The sequence below is a fragment of the Conger conger genome, chromosome 7 (assembly GCF_963514075.1).
Source record: "Conger conger chromosome 7, fConCon1.1, whole genome shotgun sequence".
Taxonomy (NCBI): domain Eukaryota; kingdom Metazoa; phylum Chordata; class Actinopteri; order Anguilliformes; family Congridae; genus Conger; species Conger conger.
This window is the reverse complement of record NC_083766.1, coordinates 9377882-9403507: the sequence shown is the minus strand read 5'-3', so window position 1 is coordinate 9403507 and position 25626 is coordinate 9377882. Positions and strand designations below refer to the sequence as shown.

At 51.1% G+C, this 25626-nt stretch overlaps 1 protein-coding gene across 1 annotated transcript in view; it reads left to right on the top strand.

Annotated features, from left to right (window-relative positions):
• The window catches only part of acaca (acetyl-CoA carboxylase alpha), a 77442-nt gene that overhangs the window by 29755 nt on the left and 22061 nt on the right, over positions 1-25626 (top strand). Inside the window, exons 28-43 of the mRNA XM_061247987.1 lie at positions 1408-1431; positions 3781-3924; positions 4271-4373; positions 5048-5155; positions 6941-6997; positions 7342-7386; positions 9840-9881; positions 11446-11661; positions 11748-11903; positions 12544-12768; positions 14653-14808; positions 15685-15831; positions 17906-18175; positions 20161-20258; positions 20622-20742; positions 21480-21711. Of these exons, the coding sequence (XP_061103971.1) occupies positions 1408-1431; positions 3781-3924; positions 4271-4373; positions 5048-5155; positions 6941-6997; positions 7342-7386; positions 9840-9881; positions 11446-11661; positions 11748-11903; positions 12544-12768; positions 14653-14808; positions 15685-15831; positions 17906-18175; positions 20161-20258; positions 20622-20742; positions 21480-21711 (2144 nt within the window). The remainder of the gene's footprint in view (positions 1-1407; positions 1432-3780; positions 3925-4270; positions 4374-5047; positions 5156-6940; positions 6998-7341; positions 7387-9839; positions 9882-11445; positions 11662-11747; positions 11904-12543; positions 12769-14652; positions 14809-15684; positions 15832-17905; positions 18176-20160; positions 20259-20621; positions 20743-21479; positions 21712-25626) is intronic.

The following is a 25626-nucleotide window of genomic DNA, read 5'->3' as shown; positions in this document are numbered from 1 at the left end:
ACAGATGGTCAGCTCCTGCGTTCCGTGTGTCCTCATGTTCTATGACGTTCGAGTTGATAGCAGGAGGTTCTGGTGCTGTCTACATGGCTGCACTAGCTATTTCTGTGTATAGCCACATCATTAATTGCGCTACACTGTCTATTTCTGTGTACAGCCACATCATTAATTGGGCTACACTAGCTATTTCTGTGTATAGCCACATCATTAATTGGGCTACACTAGCTATTTCTGTGTATAGCCACATCATTAATTGGGCTACACTAGCTATTTCTGTGTATAGCCACATCATTAATTGGGCTACACTAGCTATTTCTGTGTACAGCCACATCATTAATTGGGCTACACTAGCTATTTCTGTGTATAGCCACATCATTAATTGGGCTACACTAGCTATTTCTGTGTATAGCCACATCATTAATTGGGCTACACTAGCTATTTCTGTGTATAGCCACATCATTAATTGGGCTACACTAGCTATTTCTGTGTATAGCCACATCATTAATTGGGCTACACTAGCTATTTCTGTGTATAGCCACGTCATTAAATGGCCTACACTAGCTATTTCTGTGAATAGCCACGTCATGTAATGAACATTCATGCAGCCAGAATGCTTTCTGGTTGGACAGTGATAGAGGCAGACGGTTTAACGTGCAGAGTTCGGAGCTGGCCATCTGGTTTGTGTGCACGCGATCTGTATTAAAGCCAAGCTGACGGAGCAGCGCAGGGACACAGAGGGAATATGCGGGATGGGGACAGATTACATCAGGCTGTGATTGCATGTGAGAGAGGAGAGCCGTCACTGAGTAAGCGTGTGTGGTCAGGGCGGCGTTACCGTGGGCAACCATGCAAGCCCCTCTCGTTCTGGGCTACGCAGTGCAGGCTGGGTGCCTCCTGAACCCAACGGTAGATCCAGGGTCAACCCTGCCCAACCTTAATGTCAGCCTCATCGACTCTCTCATAAAGAGGAATCCATCGGAAATGAATGAGGCTGATGTTTCCTGGTCACACCTACCTGCAGCTAAAACCTGCCTTACCTGCCTAGCACTGATGCTAATGCATTAGCTAGCCGTAGGTGAACCAGCAAGACCCACAGACCCAAGTTCTCGACCAGGTTCCCGAGATCTTGAGGCATCGCTCACTTAACTCAAGCTCCTCTGCTTGTATTTAAACAAACTGAGCCCCGTCGATATTTATATGTCGACGCTAATTTCTATCTGATTACTGTAGATAATGATTGAGAGCCGAGGGCCTAGAACCGTTCAGCGCTTTAATCCAGCTGAGGGTTACTGGTAACCTAACCTAAGGTCACAACATCTGATAGACCACACACGGCTTGGGACTCTTGACCGCTTCCTCTTACTGTTGCCTGCCACTAACCGATCAGTAATCGATGTTGTTTGATTGCAGAGGGAACATCCCAACTCTAAACAGGTATGGTACAAATTCTTTCTATTGCCGTCCATTAAGTAGGGTCCTAGAATGACAGCAGCTTGTAGAGATTGATAGACGAGCCGTGTTGATGCAGTGCAGCATGGTCCAAGACGGGCGGAAGAGAGAAAATCAACGACATTAATAGGAATAAACATATCAATTAATGACATACAACTAAGCTAATTGCGTAACAATTGAAATACAGTCTTGCATTTCAAACAAGCATTTCAAGCGAAACGATATCTGTGGATTCCCGCAGGTAAACGTCCAGTCACAATCCTGTGACCTCAATGCTGTCCAATTGGAAGGGTTATTTGAGGTTTGTCAAATTACAAGGTCTGACCTGATTGGCCATGCTGCTGCTGTCTGTAATTGCTGGAGCATTTCCCTGTAAGGAACCAGCCCTTGGTTGGTGCTGCTGCTGGGCCTGATCACAGCGATTTGACACTAATGTGGTGGCATGGCTTTTCGCAGCAACCTGGTTCAATATGTTGGAATGTGTATCAGCATATTTTAGTGCTTTTCAGAGTTGGGGGCAATTCCGCCACTTAGGTTAATTCTAGAAGATTCTAATTCCGCTGCCAGCAATACTTTTTCTATTTTCTGTTACATCCCCTGAAATGCTTGTGATGTTTGTAATATTACGGTCAAATAGGCTACCAGTGTAATTGCAGTTAATGGGAGAATACAAATTTGTGCATTGTGTGATAATGGAGTTTATCGTTTGTGTTACAATGTGTGTCTCTCTATATACACTCAGTGAGCACTTTATTAGGTGATTTCAGACTTATTGGTCTTCTGCTGCTGTAGCCTATCCACTTAAGAGGTTTGACACTTGATCTGGTTGCTGCCTCATGATTGGCTCATTAAATATTTGCATTAACAAGCAGCTGTACCTAATAAATTGCTCACTGTCATAACTGTTTGCTTACTTTATGTATATAGCCTGTAGTACTGAATGTAGGTGGAGCTGCTCGAACAGAATTAAATCTGGAGAATTTTCTGGAAACCCCTGCTTTGTACATGCATGTATTGCCTGTTGGAACACTGTGGAATGACAGTGTATGAATGAAACATGTATGCAGTTGAGAAGAATCAGTATAGTATGCTGATATTTAATCTGTTCAGTGAAAATCATTAAACATTGGTTAACAGAGATAGAGGTAGAATAGAGATATTCCTTTTCAGTTAAAGGTCAATGTTAGTTTAGTTAAGCTCCTCAAATATTTCTCCATGTCAGTTCAAACTCTGATTAAAAAAATACTTGGGAGCTGGTGAAAAACGTGAATGCCATTTGGAATTTACCCCAGCACCACTATGTCTTAGCGTGTGGATGGTATGTCTGTGTGGGTGCGTATGAGTACGCAGAAATGAATGCGCACATACGTGCACGCGTGTTCTCAAAGAATAATATAACCCGAGATGCATAGGGATGCATTTTGTTTGGTAACAAGCTCTACATAGTAACAAGCTGAGTGTACTGTACTTATTTTCTGTTCTGGAATAGTCTACCTGTGAAAACATTGTTAATGTCGGATGTTTACACAGCCGTTGTCAATTCTGTGCACATAAGACGGTCAGGAGCATCTATGGCCAATGCATTAGAGCCGCTCGCAGTGTGTGGCATTTGACCGAAGCAGAGGGCCGGTGTGCGTGTGTGTGTGTGTGTGTGTGTGTGTGTGTGTGTGTGTGTGTGTGAGTGAGAGAGAGAGAGCGCGAGAGAGTAGAGAGAGTAAGTGAAGGAGCCCTTGATTAGTACAGTTGACTTCTCCTTCTGGGCTTGAGAGCCACAGCAGGGGAGGACCTGTGGGAAATCCTGTGTTCTGATAACAGAGCCTGTTCCCTTTCATGTCGCATTCTTTCTGCTTGATGTAGGAATCTCAGGCAGCTCTGTGCTTTTGAGGAATTTCTGTCCTCTGTGCTGAGCTTTTGTATGGGTCACCCTTGCCGGGGGGCGGGGTGGGGGGACCAGGTGAGCGTTAACGTTGATACGCACACCTTCTGGGTGCCCTTGTTTGGTTGGGAGTCTCTGGCATGTGGCAATAACAAAATGGACAGACATTTGGATGTGGATAACCCTGTCCTCAGGAGCTTCTCTATGTACTCAGGTGTTGACTCAGACCACAGCAGAGCTGCAATGAGGTTGTTAATTGACCTGCTCGCTTCTCCCGAAGTTGAGTGCCTTTGTGTCAGTGCCTAGTGTGGGGCTTTTAGTGGCTGATGTGATAATGGACCGGCTAGTTGGCGGTTCAGCTTGTTGCTGGTAGAGAATGCGGTTGTCTTGGGCGGGTGAGTGCACGGCGGGGGCGATCTTGTGGCATCCTAACCATGTTTGTGTCCCGACGGCAGAATGTCCTTCTCCTCCAACCTCAACCACTACGGCATGGTGCACGTGGCCAGCGTGAGCGACGTGCTCCTGGACACCTCCTTCACCCCGCCCTGCCAGCGCATGGGCGCCATGGTGGCCTTCCGCTCCTTCCAGGACTTCATCAGGTGAGGCCGTCACCCGCTCACCTGTCTTTTAGCGACAAGGCTCTTCGCCGGGGGGGGCACAACAAGGGCCGATCCGTTTCAGGAGTTTGTGCCAACTTCTGTTCTCAGTCTCGTCTTACCTGACATGTGTATGAGTACCGGCTACAGCCGCAGGCTGCGAGTGTATCCTGATGATTTTACTGTGCTGAAGTACAGGCTTGAACCTGGGTCATTTATAGAGCTGTGGGCAAATTAAAAACAAGGCAAATGGTGCAAACAAAAACCAGTACACACACCGGCCCTTGAGGAGTTAAAGTTTTGTGCACCCCTGCTCTTCACTGACCCCCGAACCTCTTCGCTCCTTAAGGAATATCCAGGACGTGTTGAGCTGCTTTTCCGACTCCCCTCCGTCAAGTCCCACCTTCCCAGAGGGGGGGAACCCAGTGCTGTATGGAGAGGAGGAGAGTAAGGTGAGGGGAGAGGGGTTTGCATTTCAATTTGCTCCTAAAATGGTGACTGTGCTTCATGTCCCATGGGGTGTGTGGGGGTATGTTTCTCTGAGCACAACACAAATTTGAGAGGCACATTCCTAAGACTTCCTAAGTTTGTCTCATAGTGTCATTGGAGAAAGGTTCTTACACAAGCATGCACTCACCGAGCACTTTATTAGGTAGACCCGTACACCAGCTTGTTAATGCAAATAGTTATTCAGCCAGTCATGTAGCAGCAACTAAATACAGGAAAGCATGCAGACATGGTTCAGCTGTTTTTCAGACCAAATGTCAGAACGGGAAAGAAATGTGACTTTGACCATGGACTGATTGTTGGTGCCAGACAGGGTGGTTTGTATCAGTGTATTGGGTGCAAAATATCCACCATATTTAACTTTTTGGGGCACTGTTTTTTGGAGATGGGTGAAAGGCCCCAGTCAGCCATAGCTGAGTTAGAGACAATGACAGAGAACGGTTTCGTCTGAAAGGGGGAATGAGATTAGGTATGTGCAGTAAGACATGAGGTTTGAATGTCCTCACCTGGAACCTGTTCTCCCATGCCTATCCTCTGTGCTCATACTTTCCCTCCCACAGCTTCAGCTCTGCTCTGTTCTGCGATTGACGTGAGCGTTGCTGTTTGTCTGTGTCCGCAGAGCTCCCAGGACGAGCCCATTCACATCCTCAACGTGGCCATCAAGACCGACGGCATCATCGACGACGACGGTCTGGCCGCCTTGTTCCGGGAGTACACCCAGTCCAACGTGAGACCCCGACCCCACACTGGCGTAGCCGTGGTCTTCTGAGCGCGCTCAGTTCCCAGAGCGGGAACACTGTAGGGAGCTGGCGGAGGGGGATGGAGACTGTTTTTAACAAGAGCGGCACAGAAACCACACACAGCAAAAAAAAGGGTTGGCTCTGTGCTAAGAGGATTACTGACTTGAAAAAGGGTTGCCGTCAGTTAATTGAAGGCTTACAAGCTCACAGAACAGGGAAAGAGTCAAAGTGAAGGTATGCTCCCGGCCTGGAATATTCCGGAGACTTACCCTGGCTAGCGCACTTTCTCCCCTCTCCCCACTTTCTCTCTCTCTCTCTCTCTCTCTCTCCGATACAAGCATCGCGGTTTATCGCCGAGTTTCAGGGTCTTAAGGACATTTACACATTTCACATTTTTAATCTCCTTCAATGCCGAATAGAGGCCTTGAACTCGCAGTATTCAAATTCTGTGATCTTGGCTTTTTTTTTCGCCGTCATCTGTACCACAGTCCCTCCCCGGATGGTTTTAGTTGCCCGCGTACACACGCTTTAATTGTAGACGGCGCGTCTCCGCAGCATTCGCGCTCCTGTTAGACATTTCCACCCCCGGTACAGTCGGGTTCTTGCCTCCAGGTTTCCTGCTCGCCTCGTTTTTCAGACAGCCCCGGTGATTTAAGCTCCGGCGCGAGGAATGAATCCGGGCCCGCCTTTATTTGACATCTGTCGGGGCGCGGCGTCGGCCCGGCGTTAAACTGACACCGAGGTGCACTTAGCGGGCGCGCACCGTGGAATGAAAAGCGGAAGGAGGAATAAAATATAATAATGAGAAAGGAGCTCGGGAGGCCAGCTCCCTCCAGCTGGGAGTTGAGGGTACGGTACGCCGGAGAGCGGCATCAAAGACAAATACCGCACCGCCGGGCGGGCGGGAGGCAAAATGGCCCCTCGGCCCGGCCCCTTCCCTCGCCGAAATTAGGATCATATCTCTGGAAAATGAGGCCGCGGCAGCAGGAGTAAATAGAGGTGCCTCAGGTAACTGATGGTGCGCTGAGGCCCTAATGACTGGGGCTACGCTGCTCCATCTCCCCGCCGCTATTGGCACCGGGAGAGATCGGCGAAGCGCCGGCCACGCCCGCCCCCGCCGACTCGGCCCGGTGTGATTGGTCACGGGCTTGAGTGGCGGGTGTGGTGATCGGGGTAGATATGCGGGATGAAGTGGGTCCCCTCGAGGAGGAGTCGGACTGTTAAGGTTGCCTTGGAGAAGAGTCAGCTCAGATATGCGGGCACACACACTTTCACATATTTGCGCGTAATGCACACGCACACTCACGCACACACAGTGATAGACCAAATAGACCTCAAGCACAGTATACAGACTCATGAATGCATATGCAATCAACTGGAATACGTGATACACATTTCAAAATTCAAAAGACTTTATTTGTCACATGCTCATACAACTGTGTACAGTGAAATGGTGTGACCACCTGTAATACCAGTAAATAAATAAGTAAATAAATAATAGGGAGAAGTAACTGCTAAAATAAGTGATGAAGGGATATCTAGGTAACAATATACAGTATAATGAAATCATTGTAAAAATATATATTTCTTAAAGTAAAAACCAGTAAAAGTACCCATTAAAGAACCCATACGTTCCTTCTGCATGTGACACACACCCCTGTACAAACCACCGAGGTGTGCATACTTCATTAGAAGCCAGGAGCTCAGGGACTTGTCTGTTACTAACCTGCAGTTTTGTGATGAAATGTATCCCCTCTCATTTGTTCCCACAGAAATCGGTCCTGTTCGAACACGGCATCCGCAGACTGACCTTCCTGGTGGCTCAAGAGGTGACCCCCCCCCCCCCCCCCCACACACACCCCGTTCCTCAAAATGGCCGTCACTGTGCTCATCCTCTTTCCCCAGACCTCTGTCCAATGAGCATCACTATTATCAATGCAATGCAATGCTATAATCAACGTGATGTTTGGTCTCTGGGCATGTTTTGGTTGTGATTGTGCCTGAGTGCATGTTGTAATTGACGTTAATTTCTCTACTCAATCAGAGCCATGTTGTGTCTCCTGTCCTCTCTCTCTCTCTCCCCCTCTCTCTGTATCTCTCTCTCTCTCTCTCTCTCTCTCTCTCTCTCCCTCTCTCCGCGTGCCTGGCCTGCTTTCTGGGCTTGTGCTGACAGGATTTCAGAAAGCAAGTCAACTGTGAGGTGGACCAAAGATTCCATGTGAGTAGACTTGGGGGGGTGGGAGGTGGTGGTGTTAGGGTGGAGGGTATTGCTGATAAACCAGGCTCTGCTGCTGTAAAGGTGCTCTGACACAGTCACTCTCTCACACGCGCACACCTACACCGCCCAAGTCCGTCCCTTCCCATCGGAATCCACCCTCACACCGTCCGGCGTTTACCTTTTCACCCACCGCCAGCCCAACCTCCCGCCCGCTCCACCGCGGTCTCTCCAAACACACCCGCGTCTCCTCGGCGTCGACGGCTTCCTCCGGAGCTTCAGCCTAATCCCTTTTTTCCGGCTTCCCCTTTGAACGCGTCAGCCGGAGAATTTAAACGGTTACGGGGAGGCACCCTTAATGACCGCGCTCCGTCTCCGCGGCAGCCATTTTCCGTCCGGGAAAATTTGGATACGTGACAGCGGGCGCTTCATTTGGTGGGGATTACTGGCTTTCGCCTTCATTTGATTAGACAAGAGCGGGCCTTGATTACAATGGGGGTCGATTTGTCTCCTAGGCCTCAGAGGCAATCATTGTCGCCATTGTGTCCCTCTAATTAGAAGATGTTTGTGTGTCCTATAGAAAAAGCCACTCAATTCCCCTCGAATAACCCCCCCCCCCCCACCACCACCTACCACACACCCATCCGTTCCTCCTTCACTGAATCGCTGAAATCCTATTAAATTAGCTTTGGCATTTGCATTTACGGCTTCGCTTTAAACGCGGAACAAAAAAAACGTTGGCGCCGGGTTCCCTGGCGGTGAGGGGGGGAGCGGATTAGCGCGCGCACCACGTCCGCGCTGCCGCTGCCGTTCTGCGCGGTCAGGTGGCCCGCGGCTCGCTTCCCATTGGCCGAGCCCTTGAATACAGGTGCGCTGGGATATTTTTTAGGTCCTCTGGACCTTTCCGAAGCGCTGCGGACGCTCTTGCCAGCCGTGGAGCGCTGTCAGTTCGCAGTTCTTCCATTGGCAGCCATTTTCACCACACAGGAAAACGGGAAGCTTTGCATTAAAAGGCCAGCCGACCTCCTCTCTGCCAAAGTACACTGAAACTCTCTCGGAAAGACGTCCTAAGATGTTGAGAGCTCATACGCCTCCTTTTGCCACTGACCACTACTGTAATACTGAGAAATAGGTGTTCGCTTGGACAAGCGTTGGTATAAATCCCCCCCTCCCCTTTCGTTTCCGCGGTAATGAATACTGCACACGGCCAGCGGCGGGGCGCTATCAGCCCGCGCGTGTGCAGCCCAGGGCCCAGGGCCCAGGGCCCGGGGGCGGACGTATTCCAGCCTCTCCCGTCCCCCACGTCCAGATTGGAGTTAGCTTAATTAGCATGTGCGCTTAGTTAGTTATTGTTCAGGGGGAAGTGGCTCGCGCCCGCCAGCCCCGATACCCCCAAGATCCTCAGAGCCCTCCGACGCGGCGGAGAGGCGGCGGGCGCCCGAATCCGTAATCACGGCGGGGGACGGGCCATGTTTTATTCATCCATCAGGTGATTGTCTGTAGACAGAGGCTATTTACAAAACTACCAATTGCCATCATTACCTTCAAATGCATGATGGGAGTAAGCAGGCAATTTGCGCTCGAAGACTGGAGGCAAATTGTTTCGGTTCGCCGTTAAATAAACTCGTACTGCGGGCTGAAACGGGACCCGTTCAGACACGGGGACGACGCGGGCGAAGGCAGATAATCGGCGGCTTTTTAAAGACGCCTCTCTTTTTTTGGTGGAATTGTTTAAAGGGCCACGCCGTGTCTGAAAGTGTGTCTGGCGACGGTTTCCGTTTGATTCGCCCCGCTTGCTTCCTCTCGCAGAGACGAGTTGTCCTTTTTATAATTGGCGGTGTTTCTGTTAAGGTATCTTTCCCTACTGTAATGGAGATCTTGGCGTGTTAGATATGTTCTAGTGGAGTCATCCATGAAGCCCTGAGTAGTTTAGCTTCATCGCGTATTTGCAGTTACTGCCGCGCCGTGTATTGAACAGAAGTAGCTCTGAGCTGCACACAACTCCTGGTTTTGGTGCAGTTCCCAGAGAGATAGGAACATTGCCATTACTACTTCCTCTCCAATCACTGTCAGATCTACTGATTAGCGAAAAGCGAATCCGGGCTGCGTTTTCTATCGAATTGTTCTGTTTTGATTGTTTTTTTTTTTTTCCGGGATATTGGTCAAAGGACTCTTCCGTGGGGGTTCAACTGCACAAGCTTCTTGCTTGGTGCCCTCACGGGCCAGAGTAACCTGCGGGGCCCTCTGCTTGAGCGAGCTGAATTTTTAGCAGCTTGTTAAGAGGCGTGACGACGTCCCTGGCTCTCTCCCCCCCCCTCCTTTTCTGACCCTGTAATGTCTTCCACCCTTCCCTTTCTTGCTCTTTTGCCGGCTTCTTGTGTGGCCTGTATCGGGCAGAAAGCCCTCCTGAGTCTGAGTCTAACTTCTGTTTTTGTTTTTTTCCCCTTATCACACAGAGAGAGTTTCCCAAGTTTTTCACCTTCCGGGCCAGAGACAAGGTGAGTGTCCCTGTCCCAGGATTCCTTACGGGCCTCTTCCCTCAGAAAGCCTCTCTCTTCCCTCAGAGCCTTGTGTTTCCCACTCAGCTTCCATTGGCAGCCATTTTGACCACACAGGAAATGGGACGCTTTGCCAAGCTCCCCTCTGCCAAAATACACTGAAACTCAAGACTCTTGAGACTGTCGTTTGAAGATGTTGAAGCTTCATATCCTGTACGCCTCCTCCCTTTGTCACTGACCACACTGACCGTACTGTATTACTGAAAATGAGTGTACGCTTGTTGAGTGTAAATTGAAGTGTGTGCTTCAGTTTAGTCAGCGTCACACAGCAGTGTTGTGATGTTTGCTTTTTTTTTGAAGCTGCAATTTGTCACCTGAAACTTCAAACACTGATTATTCGCAAATATACACTACGCATTCCTCTGCTGTAAGGCTGAGATTGAGATCATGCGCTGGTCTTAACAAGAAATAAATGCATTGAAAACTTTCAATCTGTTTAATTTTGGCCGTGAGGATATCTGAGTCTTAGACACTGGGATCAGAGTGACTGCATGCCTGACTGCATGTGGCCTATGTGATGAAATAAGGGGCAGCCTGTAGCGTAGTGGCTAAGGTACATAAGTGGGACCCTGAAGGTTGGAGGTTCAAGCCCCTGTGTAGCCACGATAAGAGCCGCACAGCTGTTGGGGTCCTTGAGAAACCCCGCATTCCTCCAGGAGGCCTTAGTCTAATCAACTGTAAGTTGCTTTGGATAAAAGCCTCAGCTCCATAACAGAGGATGAAGTTATTATAAGAAGCCTGGCAGGCTGAGTGAGGATGGATGGGTTTGGTTGGGTCCTGTGTACTGCAGAGGCGGAACGCGGCGAATGAGAATTGCGATGGCGTTGGCGTTCGGACAACCCCGCCGTGGCCCAGGTTCGGGCCGGTCCGCTCTCCCAGGGCCGCTCACCGAGGGCCGTGATCAATGACGCCATTTCCCTCTCCTGGGTTTTTTTTTTCTCTCCTTTTTCTCTACCACAAAAACCTCATTACAATAATGAACTTTGTAATTATTTCCCCCAGAGGAAGAGAGGAATGGCACCCATTAATAGAATGTGATTGCCTTTGATTTCATTTACTTAGTCCGGTCTGCGTGCTTTTGGGCATTTTCCATCTCAATAAACTCTCCACTTCCCCTGCAGCCAGTTTTCCTCTGATTGGAAAGCGATTGTGGCGTCCATTTTCTCGGTTGCTGAGAGACCCAACCTGGCCATGCAAATGGTGATGTTTGGGAGTGCGTGGTCTTCTTCTTTGGTTGTTGTATTTTTCGGGCTGCAAGTAGCCTACTAGCTAAGGTACATGACTTGGACCTGGAAGGTTGGTGGTTCAAGCCACAATAATATCAGCGCAGCCGTTGGGCCCTTGAGCAAGTCCCTTAACTCCGCATTGCTCCGGGGGAATGTCCCCTGCTTAGTCTATCAACTGTAAGTCGCTGTGGATAAAAACGGCAGCTAAATAACAAACTATTATCCTTATTATTCATTTTTTGGACCGTGAAGTAGCAACCCCCTTGTTGTGTGCTTAGTTTGAGGAGGACCGCATCTACAGACACCTGGAGCCAGCGTTGGCCTTCCAGCTGGAGCTCAACCGCATGCGTAACTTCTACCTGACCGCCATTCCCTGCGCCAACCACAAGATGCACCTGTACCTGGGCGCGGCCCGCGTGGAGGTGGGCACCGAGGTCACGGACTACCGCTTCTTCGTCCGCGCCATCATCCGCCACTCGGACCTGGTCACCAAGGTGAGGCGCGGGGGTGCTTTGTGCGGACAGGGTCGTGTTTCCTGCGGCCTGGCGACCTTGTTTTGAACGCGTTTCTCCCCCCGCAGGAGGCCTCGTTCGAGTACCTGCACAACGAGGCTGAGCGTCTGCTCCTGGAGGCCATGGACGAGCTGGAGGTGGCTTTCAACAACACCACCGTGCGCACGGACTGCAACCACATCTTCCTCAACTTCGTCCCCACCGTCATCATGGACCCCTCTAAGGTGAGGGATCTCCCCGGCCAAATGCCTCCTTAGGATATCTGTCCTCCTGGAGGTATCTGTGTATTTCTCTCATTTTGGACTGCCTCTCCACAGGTTCGTTCATGTAATGAAAGTGTTTTGCACTGTGTGCAAAGTGGTGTGTAATGCTTATCTATCTGCGCATTGCTGTGTGTATGTGTGTTGCTGTGTGTATGTATCTTCATTTGTTTGTGTGTTTTAGTGTGTGTGCTCATGTAGATGTATGTGAGTGTTTGTGTGTGTATGCACATGTAAGTTTGCCTTCAAGTACATCTGAGCATATTTTTGTGTGTATACTTTGCCTGTGAATATGTGCATGTCAGTACTTGTGTGTGGGTGCATGTGTGTATGTGAGTGCTTGTGTGTGTGTGCACGTGTGTATGTGCATGTGAGTGCTTGTGTGTGTGTGTGCACGTGTGTATGTGCATGTGAGTGCATGTGAGTGCTTGTATATGTGTTTTGTGTATGTGCATGTGTGTGCATGTGAGTGTTTGTATATGTGTTTTGTGTATGTGCATGTGCATGTGAGTGTTTGTGTATATGTTTGTGTGTATGTGCATGTGAGTGTTCGTGTATATGTGTATGTATATGTGCATGTTAAAACGTGTGTGTAACCTCTCAGATCGAGGAGTCTGTGCGCTCCATGGTGATGCGTTACGGCAGCCGGCTGTGGAAGCTGCGTGTCCTGCAGGCCGAGCTGAAGATCAACATCCGCCTGACGCCCACCGGCAAGCAGATCCCCATCCGCCTCTTCCTCACCAACGAGTCCGGCTACTACCTGGACATCAGCCTGTACAAGGAGGTCACCGACTCCCGCACCGGACAGCTGGGGCCCAAAGACCGACAGGTGGGGCTCTCGAGCGCCTCTGGTCCCCTCACCCCGCCTCCCGCCCGCGGGCGCGCTCAGTCTCAGCTCCCAGCATGCACTGCTGCCTCACTGTCCGCTTACTGCGCCCGACACATCGCTTAGTGCAGTAATCGGGCCGAGACACATCCGGCCTAAAAAGTTAAACCGTACTATCAACCACATTTTACTGCGTGCTGTCAATTATTTGACACTCTGTTACATGGCAAGTGTAGCTACAGAATTCAGGTGCATTATATCCTATGTATAAATGGTAAATGTCTGTACGCTGTACAATTGATGCTTCTCATTCACCTGTTCTCTCACACACACACACACACACACACACACACACACACACACCATCGGCGATTGGCTGCCATGCAAGGCACCAACCAGCTCGTCATTTTCTGGCTGCCTAAAAGCCATCGTCTCTATAAAGCAGGCTGAATTATGTCGCGCTAATTCTCACTCATGAGGAAGTGATGCAGTGGGAGAGGCGTGGTGTCTGTAGGAGCTGAGATTCTCGGCCCCTCAGTCTGGTCTCACGGTCAGATCGACCAGGAAAAACCAGCAGGCTACTTACCGTCCATGTTTCTCTCGTCTGTTCTGAGCAGGGAAGTTCACGAAGGTGTCATGTCACCGTACTATAATTCCCCGGGGTACATTTGTCACCTGTGGCATGCAGAAATGAGTGTTAGCGTTCATTAGCCATAAAGACACGCGTGTGCGTATGTGACCTGTGCACGCACACGGAAGTGTCGCGCGTCACACTAAAGGGAAGTTTCGACGGAGACGAATTCGCTGTTTTTGCGGCTATTAATTTCTCCAGCCCATAAAGGCCCGTGTCATAAACAGGAAGGTGTTCGCGGCTCTAGGTAAAAGGAAGGGATTTTAATTTTCGTTCTGCTTACAGTTTTCCAGACATCATTAAGTGAGGATTGGGTTGCACCGCGCCGCATTCAACCTTCTTAATTAACACTTAGCCACCGTAGCTGCGAGGCAGGCTCGTACTCGCCTCAGAATAATGGGACCATTTCAATTGCGGGATGTGTGACAATAAGTCCTTTTCATGGAAAATGACTTCATTATTTTCTGCACTTTTAGCTCCCCTGTGACATTGGCGGGGAGTTTTTGACACTGTCTCCGTGACGTGAAGCCTCTTTGGTCCTCGGGAAGCAGCAGTGACACAGCCGTGTTACCCAGGCTACGCCCGGGCTGTTTTACGGCTTGCCGGGCGCATTAGCAATTAGCATAGTTAGCATAGCGGCGGAGATGGCTGCCAGGGACCAGCGGAAGTTACGGAGCAGCGCTAACTCCGGCTGAAACTTTGTGTAGCGTGGGGATAACTGGGCTAGTTTGCTTGTAGACAGACAGCTCAGCTTGTAGACAGGGGGGCTTGTAGCAGGTTACTGCGACAACGCTCCCTGATGACGTAACGCTCATTCGAAATAACGTTGTTGCCCTTGGCTATGTGCGATTTTTGCCTTTGTCTGACCGGTAACGCGTTTGTCGAAGAAATCTTCGGACGAGTGCGAGTCCAGGGTTCAAATCTCTGCGGACGAGAGGGGCACATAACTTGTTACGTTTGCGCACAGCATTTCGGGCGTTTCAGGGTTATTTAACGCTTGCCGTCACATTATCAATTAGCCTAGTTAGCATAGCGGTGTGGATGATTGTCAGCGATGAACAGAGCTGTCTTTGGCTGTAACTACGCAGTGTTTTCGCCATTTCCACGGTCTCACTGCGTCTTGCGTTCCCCCGCTCGAGCGTCTGCCGCGTGACGTCCGGGTGCTTGCCCGTTCGTCCTCACGCCACGCCTGGCGAGACCTCTCGCCGGTGACCGTTGCCCCCGGCGGCGCTGACTCGCGCCCCTCTCCCCCACAGATCATGTTCCAGGCCTACGGGGATAAGCAGGGCCCCCTGCACGGGATGCTCATCAACACCCCCTACGTCACCAAGGACCTGCTGCAGTCCAAGCGCTTCCAGGCTCAGTCGCTGGGCACCACCTACGTCTACGACCTCCCCGAGATGTTCCGCCAGGTACGGTACGGCACGCCGGGCCGGTCCTTCCTTCCTCCCGCACTTTTCCCCTCTTCCTCGTAGTTACCTGTACATTCCAGAGAGCCCATACAGTCTGAGACCACTAGTGAAAATGCTTATTTCATTACTAAATATATTATCAGCATAACAATTTGAATTTGAACAAGTTGAATCTTTCAGAATTACTTAGTATTTGGTGTGTGTGGTATGTCCACCTTTTGCTTTAATGGCAACATGCACTCAAGCCAGCATGGACTCCAGAAAATTGTGCAAAACCTGGTTAATCAGGTTAACCCAGCATTATTTGGCCAAGAGCATCGTGTAATGTTACTGAATGCTTGGCTTTTGTCAGTCTTCAAGTGCCCCCATAAATGTGCAATGGGGTTCAGGTCAGGTGATTGTGTGGATTGTGCAGCACTCCTTGCTCTCCTGTGGTCTTCGACTAGTTCTTGCAAAGCTTTGAAGTAACTTTCATTTGTTTTAGTATTTCAAAATCCTAAAACTTTGTTAATTTCCAGGATTACATGAACCCCCCCCCCCCCTAACATTTCAATGTTCAGACTTTCAAACCCCACTGTATATATAGGAGCTAGAGGCCAATCAAACCAAGGTTCTTTGGCTCGTCTCCATAGAGGAACCCTATATCATAGGTGTGAATTGTATAGCCTCCCAGACAAAGAACCATTTCTCCCAAATAAGAACCCTTAAACTAGATTGGTTCCTCTATGGAATCACAGGATTGTTTTTGGAACCGTTTTTTCTGAGAGTACACTTCATTTCTTTTTATTTTTCTGTTCTATTTCTTTGTTCTTCAGTTTGCTGCTTGTGGGTTTCTCACTTGCTTGTGTCGTCTCTCTCTCTCTCTCTCTCTCCCAGGCGCTGCGGAAACTGTGGCAGTCCACCGACGCCCAGGCCAACCTCCCGAAATGCCCCCTTCCCTCGGAGCTGCTCACCTTCACCGAGCTGGTGCTGGACCCTCAGGGCCAGCTGGTGCAGATGAACCGCCTGCCAGGGGGCAACGAGGTGAGGGCGCACTCTGACCCTTGACCCCTGACCTCCCTGCCCTTGACCCCTGAGGCACTCCCCTGGGTGGCAGCCTGCCCTCAACCCTGTACAGCTGGGGTCTCAGAATGTCCTCACAATCCTTCGGTCCGCACTTCGCTGCCTAACCCGGTACGGGGGAAACGGTGTGTCCCTTATTCAGCTGACTGGACCAGCGGCCTGCGTACACGCGTGTGCAGGGCTCGAGGCGTGTCCCAGTGTTCTGGCGGCGCGTCTCCAAGGCAACACTTATCTGCTCCGGACGAGGGGAGGCATCGCGGGCGGAATCCGGCGAAGCGCGAAGGCGCAGCTCCCCCCCCCCCCGCGCGCATGCGCCTCGTGTGTGGCGGGGTGAAAAAAGAGGGGCGCGCGGTGTTTCCATTCTCTTTATCTGTTTCCTTAGCCGCTAGTGCAGGGGCCCCGTTCCACCCAATTTCACAGGAATTAAAGCAAGCGCGCTCTGCGATATGTAAATTTACCGTGAGGCTGGCTTCCCGCCAGCCCCGCTCCCCGGAGTAATCGCTCCCTCTCTTCCCGGCCCATTTTGTAGCGAAACACTGAAACATTGATTTTGACTACAAATTTTGTGGATATGAACTGGAACGTGTGCGTGCTCTCGCCGTCTACGCGCATTACCTTCGCCGAAACGCGGCCGGTTCCCAAATGTCCTGAACCGTTTCGTACGGCGCGGGCTATTATCTGTAGGCTGAGCCTATTTTCACAAAGAGCGCGCCGGCCCCTCTGCTCCAGATAGCCGGAGCTAACGGAGCAAACCCGGCCGTGCAGTACCGCCGCACGTCCTGTAGGTGTCTCTCTTTTTCTTCTGAAGCGGCTCGGCCGCGGATCGATGCCCGGGCGGACGCGGTGCGGTGCCGCGCGGCTGTCTTTCTGAACGATGGCGTTAGAAACGGCGTGCGAGAGTGTAAGAAATGGGTGCCCGTTCGGCAACCTCTGCGCACACACACACGCGCACACACACACACACACACACACACACACACACACACGGTCCCCGCACCACAGCGGTCCCCGCGCTCCTGTGCGCGAGCCTTCAGACGGGAGGCTTCGGAGGATTGAGCTACAAATAAATAAACGCGCCGGCCGCTCTCTCTCCCGTGTGCAGTCTCTGTCTGGCGAGCCGTTGTTTAAATGTAGCCCTTAATGCCGGCCTTTTTCATCGCCGGGGAACTTGACAGGGCAAGACCAGTGTCGTGTTGTATAGTGTGTATTTGGGAGATTAGGAGTGCGCTCAGGGCAGCATGTTAATGTTTTCAGATCTGCTCCCTGGACATGCCCCCCTCCCCCCCGGCCGCTGGCGATGGATGTCCAGACGGCTCGCCTTCCCCGGCTCTCCGCGCCGTATTTATTATAATGCATTCCGTACGGATTGGTTTGACCCAGATGGAGGCAACGTTAAAATTGAGCGCGGCCATTTTTTTATGGCCGTCATTAACTACGGCCCCGGAAAGCGCGGGGCTGAAGGCGGCGGGTTAATCCATACCCTTCGATGGCGGGGATTGTGCGGAGTAAATGATTTAAACGGCGTGGTGTCTAAGCGGCCGCGGGAGAGGGGGCGGCGGGAGAGGCCTGGTCTGCGCTCCGCCTGCCGCCCCCTGCCTCTCCGGGCTGCTGGGATACATGTGGAATATAAACCCTGTTTTAGACAGTAGTGTGATATTCATCCCTTGTGTGTGTGTGTGTCTCTGTTTCTGTTGTCTCTGTGTGCATGTGTGTCTGTGGTCATTGTGTGTGTGTGCGTGTGTGTGTGCTTCTCTATGTGCCTGTGCCGTTGGTCTATACATATCTATACATATCTCTATACATATTTTTGTGTGTTTGTGTGTGAATTTGCATATGCATTTTTGTTTGTTTGTGTGTTTATGTACGTCTGTGTTCTAATGTGATGTAATGTGATGTAATGTGCTTGCATTTGTGTTCCGTGTGTGTATGTGTAATGTCTGCATGTTTGTCTCCTTTCTGTGTGTGTGTGTGCTGGGGCATGCGTGTGCGTGTATGTGTGCGTGTGCACGTGCGTGTGTGCGCGTTGTTGCTCCAGATCGGTATGGTGGCCTGGCGGATGACCCTGCGGACCCCGGAGTACCCCGCGGGGCGTGAGATCATCGTGATCAGCAACGACATCACGCACAAGATCGGCTCCTTCGGGCCGCAGGAGGACGAGCTGTTCCAGCAGGCCTCCGAAATGTCCCGCCAGAGTGGCATCCCGCGCGTCTACATCGCTGCCAACAGCGGGGCGCGCATCGGCCTGGCCGAGGAGATCCGACACATGTTCCACGTGGCCTGGCAGGACCCCGCCGACCCCTACAAGGTGAGGGGCCTTCCCGAAAACAACAGGACTACGGTGGCTCAAAACAACAGGACTACGGTGGCTCAAAAGAACAGGACTACGGTGGCTCAAAACAACCAAACAGCGGTGGCTCAAAACAATGAAACAATGGTAGCTACAAAAAAAACAACAACAACGGTAGCCCGCAGAACAGCTCGATTCAAGCTGAGACAATGGTGAAATGAAACCATGTAGTTCTAAAAAATAAAATAATAATAATAATTTTAAAAAACATGGTTCCTGCCAATGGCCCTTAATAGCAGCATGTTTCCATTGTACCAAAATCAAATAGAAAATGGCATTACTCCCAACAGTTGGGGGTTGTCTTAAAGACGCGCTGAAATCAAAAGTTAATTGAAAGTCAATTTAGTCAATTCTTCATAACCATACGAGCACATCTTAAAGTATATATTCCATAAAGTGCATAAAATTGTCTTTTTTTTTTTCATCCACCTGATTAAATATGTCTGTCAATTATCCGGTCATTACATTTTATTTAGCATATTCTTTTATCCAAAACGACATACAAAACATGTGAGTGCAAATCAAGGTCATATGACAAACAACTGAGGAGGTGAGATAAGGTACAATTCATATAGGATTGGCCATGAACCTGTGTCCAGTACACAAGGTCGATAGGCCAGGTCTGTAACAACCATACTAAAACAACTACATTTAAAAGCCCTAGATTAAGGTATGAAATACAAGGCATAAAATACAAGGGGCTAAAGATAGACGGGGGAAAAACAAGTGACAATAGATGAGGGGACTCCCGCGAAGGAGTTAAGATACAGTGTGAGGAGATGAGTGTTCAGACTGCGGTGGAAAGTGGGCAGCGCGCGTGAGCAGTTATTATAAGAACGGGGAGGTTGTTCCACCACTGGGGAGGTTGTTCCACCGCTGTGGAGCTGGGGCGGAGAAGCTACACAGTCGGGACTAGCGAGAGCCGTTCACGCGGCTGTCAGGATGAGCCGGTCGGCCTGTGGCAGCAGAGTGGTCAAGCTCCACTCAACGTCCCCTCCAATCAACATCCTTTCATGCTACGCCGCGCGTTCCTCCCCCTCCCCCTCTATCAACCTGCTGCTCTCCATTTTTTATCACGTCAATCAAATCGACAACCCGCCCTTCAAAAATTTCCCCCGAAGGATCGGTTTCACTCGCGTCTACGTTATATTGTGGAATCCGGTGGTGCTCTAACTTCTGTTTCAGCTCATCTTTAACCAGTTTTCTTAACCTAGCCACCTAATCAGCCCTGTTTAACTGGCCCGATAAAGAATTCATCCACAAATTATTGACCGTGACGTTTGCCAATGAGAGTGAGGTATGTCGCAAAATGGCTGCCGTGCATCACCCAGGTGGCTGCTACTCATCTGCAGTGGTTGAGGTGAGTTATTCACTGTGAGGTGCTTTTAGATCTTGAAAAGCACTATTTAAATGCAATCCATTACCCGGGGTACTCTATACTGATTGCATTAAAGTTAACGTAGTACCGAATAATGGTCCGTAAGAGCTGTGTTTCACCTGCAGTATAGAGTGCTACGATTCGTGCAGTGGTTATCAACAAGAACATAACAATATATAATAATGTGAACAGGCCATTAGCCCATGTGGGCTTGTGATGTATCCACTTTCAGACAATCTGAATAGGCTGTAATATATGAGCTTACTGTGGGTGTTCACTACCAAGAGAGGATTCCCATTTTTAGGAATTCCTTTATATTTAGGAATTCCATCCCTGCTCCCTCTCTCCCGGTGTTTATGTTCTGAGTGTGAGGATGGGTGTAGCCAATCAGGTACCTCTAATGTGGCCAGGAAGTGGCCAACCACACCCACCACCCAGGCTCCCATCGGTTTAAGCAGTCATCTAATTTCCTGTCGGGGAAGGTGCATTGCACTTATCCGATTGGCCGGCACTGAGTAACCCAGCGTGTGCTGTCCGTGTGTCTTGTCTGTGTCTGTGCGCACAGGGGTTCAAGTACCTGTACCTGACACCTCAGGACTACAAGAAGGTTTCGGCTCTGAACTCGGTTCACTGCGAGCACGTGGAGGATGAGGGAGAGTCCAGGTGAGTGGCCATTTTGTTTTAAGGGTGTTTAAGGCTGACTCCTAAAGTGCTGGGGTTGAGCTCCTCTTCAGTAACTTCACCCCAGTGCATTTTGTACACATAACAACCTTCGTCTTAATTCATTAGGTTATTTAAAAAGGTTGATGCACAGTCATAACATTGCTGTAAATGTGCCAGATTTAGCAACAAAGGCTAATTTTCAACTGTAGACCTTGGTCTTTGGATGTATGGACTGTTAGCTTAATGCTATTTGGGTTAGCGTTAGTAAACTGATCCTGAATCAGTATAAGGGGCTACTGTCTATCCTGATGTCTCCATTGCACAGCCCCTGGTGTTCAGTCTGAATGAACTCTGACCCCGCAGGTACAAGATCACTGACATCATCGGGAAGGAGGAGGGACTGGGGGTGGAGAATCTGCGGGGGTCTGGGATGATTGCGGGGGAGACGTCGCTGGCGTACGAGGAAGTCATCACCATGAACCTGGTGAGCGCACGCGTGAATCACGGCACGTACACACCACCTACACGCATGCAGAATCTACATGGACTGTGTGAATCACACCACCTACACGCATGCAGAATCTACATGGACTGTGTGAATCACACCACCTACACGCATGCAGAATCTACATGGACTGTGTGAATCACACCACCTACACGCATGCAGAATCTACATGGACTGTGTGAATCACACCACCTACACGCATGCAGAATCTACATGGAATCACACCACCTACACGCATGCAGAATCTACATGGAATCACACCACCTACACGCATGCAGAATCTACATGGAATCACACCACCTACACGCATGCAGAATCTACATGGACTGTGTGAATCACACCACCTACACGCATGCAGAATCTGCACGGGCCACGTGAATCACGGCATGTACACGCATGCAGAATCTACATGGACCGCGTTATCGAGTCGCGTACATGCACGCAGAATCTACACAGACCATGTGGATCTACACGGACTGTACATATAAAACCAATGTGCATGCGTGAACACGCACACAATCACAGATGCTAACAGACACACATATTGTTTGTACTGAGATTACACTTATGAATGCAGGTTAACCACACACATACTCACATTAAGCACACACACAGACACACACACACACACACACTCCTCACAGCGCTGACGAAACGCACCCTCACCCTACGCGCAGACATTAGACGGCCCGTGAGTGATCTGTGTGGCTCTGCAGGTGACGTGTCGGGCCATTGGGATTGGAGCTTACCTGGTTAGGCTGGGCCAGAGGACCATTCAGGTGGAGAATTCTCACATCATCCTCACCGGAGCTGGAGCTCTCAACAAGGTCAGTGCCCTGTGCCACCCCCTCCCCTCTGGGCCCCTCACACGGACACCCCATAGCAACATCGCTCCTACTGGCTTGTCTCACTGTCAATCTCCGATATCTCAGCTCCTGACTGGCTCTCGTAGGCACCCCTCATCAACATGGCCGAGCCTCTCGTATTGACTGAAGCATTATGGAAACCGTTTCTCTCAGTCTGATTCGCTCAAATAGACCCTGATATGGCCTTCTCTGGCCATATCTCATGTAGGCCTGACTCAGAGAGGTTAACTTGGGGGCAATTGGCCGGGATGTGTGCGTGTTATGTGTGGGATGGTCCTGCTAGTAACACATTCAGACATCTGTATGTGTCAGTGCCTTTATATTGTCTGGAATTAAGCTACCGATGCATGTTTTCATTCATTTTCTCTCTGGGTTCCCGTGCGGAAGAGGTGCGGTCCGTGTCTGTAGAACGCGGAGTAGGAGGGGTTACCCCTCAACTCGACCGCAGCGTGACCTGGTCTCTGACAGGCGCTCGTATTTTTAGGGTTTTCACCCAGCAGGTTTTCTGGGCAGGGGACACAACAGCGCCCAAAAGGGAGTGCGTCAAACTCGAAAAACAACCCGTGGAAACACACTCAGGTGCACACTCTGCCCACACTGACACACAGGCATGTACAGACGCACACTCTGCCCACACTGACACACAGGCACGTACAGACACACTCTCAGGTACCCACACTGACACACAGGCACGTACAGACACACTCTCAGGTACCCACACTGACACACAGGCACGTACAGACGCACTCTCTGCCCACACTGACACACAGGCACGTACAGACGCACTCTCAGGTGACCACACTGACACACAGGCACGTACAGACACACTCTCAGGTGCTCACACTGACACACAGGCACGTACAGACACACTCTCTGGTGCTCACACTGACACGCAGGCACGTACAGACGCACTCTCAGGTGCTCACACTGACACACAGGCACGTACAGACGCACTCTCGGGTGCTCACACTGACACACAGGCACGTACAGACACACTCTCAGGTGCCCACACTGACACACAGGCACGTACAGACGCACTCTCTGCCCACACTGACACACAGGCACGTACAGACGCACTCTCTGCCCACACTGACACACAGGCACGTACAGACGCACTCTCTGCCCACACTGACACACAGGCACGTACAGACGCACTCTCCCGTCACCCACACTGACACACAGGCACGTACAGACGCACTCTCGGGTGCCCACACTGACACACAGGCACGTACAGACGCACTCTCGGGTGCCCACACTGACACACAGGCACGTACAGACACACTCTCCCGTCACCCACACTGACACACAGGCACGTACAGACACACTCTCAGGTGCCCACACTGACACACAGGCACGTACAGACGCACACTCTGCCCACACTGACACACAGGCATGTACAGACGCACACTCTGCCCACACTGACACACAGGCACGTACAGACGCACTCTCAGGTGCCCACACTGACACACAGGCATGTACAGACGCACACTCTGCCCACACTGACACACAGGCACGTACAGACACACTCTCGGGGGCCCACACTGACACACAGGCATGTACAGACGCACTCTCCCGTCACCCACACTGACACACAGACACGTACAGACGCACACTCTGCCCACACTGACACACAGGCACGTACAGACACACTCTCAGGTGCCCACACTGACACACAGACACGTACAGACGCACACTCTGCCCACACTGACACACAGGCACGTACAGACACACTCTCAGGTGCCCACACTGACACACAGGCACGTACAGACACACTCTCAGGTGCCCACACTGACACACAGGCACGTACAGACACACTCTCAGGTACCCACACTGACACACAGGCACGTACAGACACACTCTCCCGTCACCCACACTGACACACAGGCACGTACAGACGCACTCTCCCGTCACCCACACTGACACACAGGCACGTACAGACACACTCTCAGGTACCCACACTGACACACAGGCACGTACAGACACACTCTCCCGTCACCCACACTGACACACAGGCACGTACAGACGCACTCTCCCGTCACCCTCACTGACACACAGGCACGTACAGACGCACTCTCCCGTCACCCACACTGACACACAGGCACGTACAGACGCACTCTCAGGTACCCACACTGACACATACAGACGCACACTCTGCCCACACTGACACACAGGCACGTACAGACGCACACTCTGCCCACACTGACACACAGGCACGTACAGACGCACACTCTGCCCACACTTACACACAGGCACGTACAGACGCACTCTCAGGTGCCCACACTGACACACAGGCACGTACAGACACACTCTCTGGTGCTCACACTGACACACAGGCACGTACAGACGCACTCTCAGGTGCCCACACTGACACACAGGCACGTACAGACGTCACCCTCACTCTGTGAAAGCGCACCGTTGACGGACGACCGCTGCTGCTCGGTGTGCAGGAATTGAAACGTATTGAATCAACCCCCCCCCTCACCCCCCAATTCCTCCCCCTCTCCCCCTCCCTCCCTCCCTCCCTCCCTCTCTCGCTCTCTCTCCCCCTCTAAAAAACGTCTTGCCGTGAAAATTGAAATAATGATAATGTGTCCCTCTCCGACTGCATCAAAGTACGGCCACTTCAGAAAAAAACGCCGGGAGGCAGGAAATGCAGATGACAGACCGGAGCAGATGGATTGGGCGCCTCGGTCTCTCACCCCCTGAATCTTAAAAGAGGGGTGGCGGGGGGACGCTGCGGGGCGGGAGGGGCGGCCGCAGGAGAGCGGGAGAGAGGGAGGGAGGGAGGGAGGGAGAGAGAGAGGGAGGGAGAGAGAGAGAGAGGGAAGCTGCTCGTGGGTCGCCGTGAGTTTCGGAGCTCACAGGTGGTAACGGGCCGATTCATCTCAGCCAAAGCCCGCCGATAAATAGCTCACCTCAGCGGGGACCTGCGACGCCCGCATCCGTCTCGCTCAGCCCGCGCCATATGGAGGAGGCCGCCGCCGCGCGCTAAACGCCGCCTCTCGCGACCGCGCGCGCTTCCACGGGGCTGCGTACAGCACAGCCCGGGTACGAGGGACGGGAGCCTTTAAACCAATAACGGCCCGCTGTACGTGTACAAAATATAGTCATCGTTTCAACCCAAATCTCTCGTATTGCCTTCCCTGTCCCGTCTACCGGAAATACAGCAATTTTAAGCCAAACCGCAGGGTGACGATTTCATAGTTCATGTGACCCTGCTAACGCACAATTTGTCCGTCGATGTAATGCACGTGAATTTCTCTGCAGCCCCGCTCCCTTACTGTCGCCTACCAGGTGGTGTATTTTGACAGCCGTTCATGGAGGAGACGGTATAGTTTCTGGCGTTGTTTGATAACACTTGTGACTGCTAGCTGTCAGAACCAAAGTCGATGCAGCTTGGCTGCTAATTGTGAATCAAGGAGAAAATGGCAGGTTCGCTCAGATAATACTGATCGAGGTTTTGGAGGTTGGGCTAGCGAGCTAGCGCCAGTTCGCTGAAGCAGCTGTTGCCGAGTTAGCCTCGGACTGTCCGCCCCCCACCCCGTCTCGTGTGTCCGGTTAAGTCTGGGGTCCGAGCCTCGCGCGGGAGAAACCCGAGGGTGTGTGTGTGTGTGTGTGTGTGTGCCTCACCACCCCTCCGCACCTCAGCAGGGGATCAGGGAATGGCTCTGACACCATTTCATTGGAGTGCTTTTTCTTTCAGTGATCCGGCAAACAGTCTGCATATCTGCATATATTGCCTGTAGCTGATGGCTATAACCATTCTGCGTCTGAATGAGTCCTCTGCGCGCCCAGCGCCGCATATTCTAGTGCATTATGGGAGCAGTAGAGCGGCTGCCTGGAAAAAACATTCGACGAGCGTCGATAAATTGGCCATTTAGGGAAAAAGATTTCATTCTTAATATTTTACCAGTAAATTTGTTTGTTATTGTACGCTGTCAGCTATTATTACAGTTGAAGTGTCGGAGTGGGAGAAGACTTGTTTTTGTAATGGTTT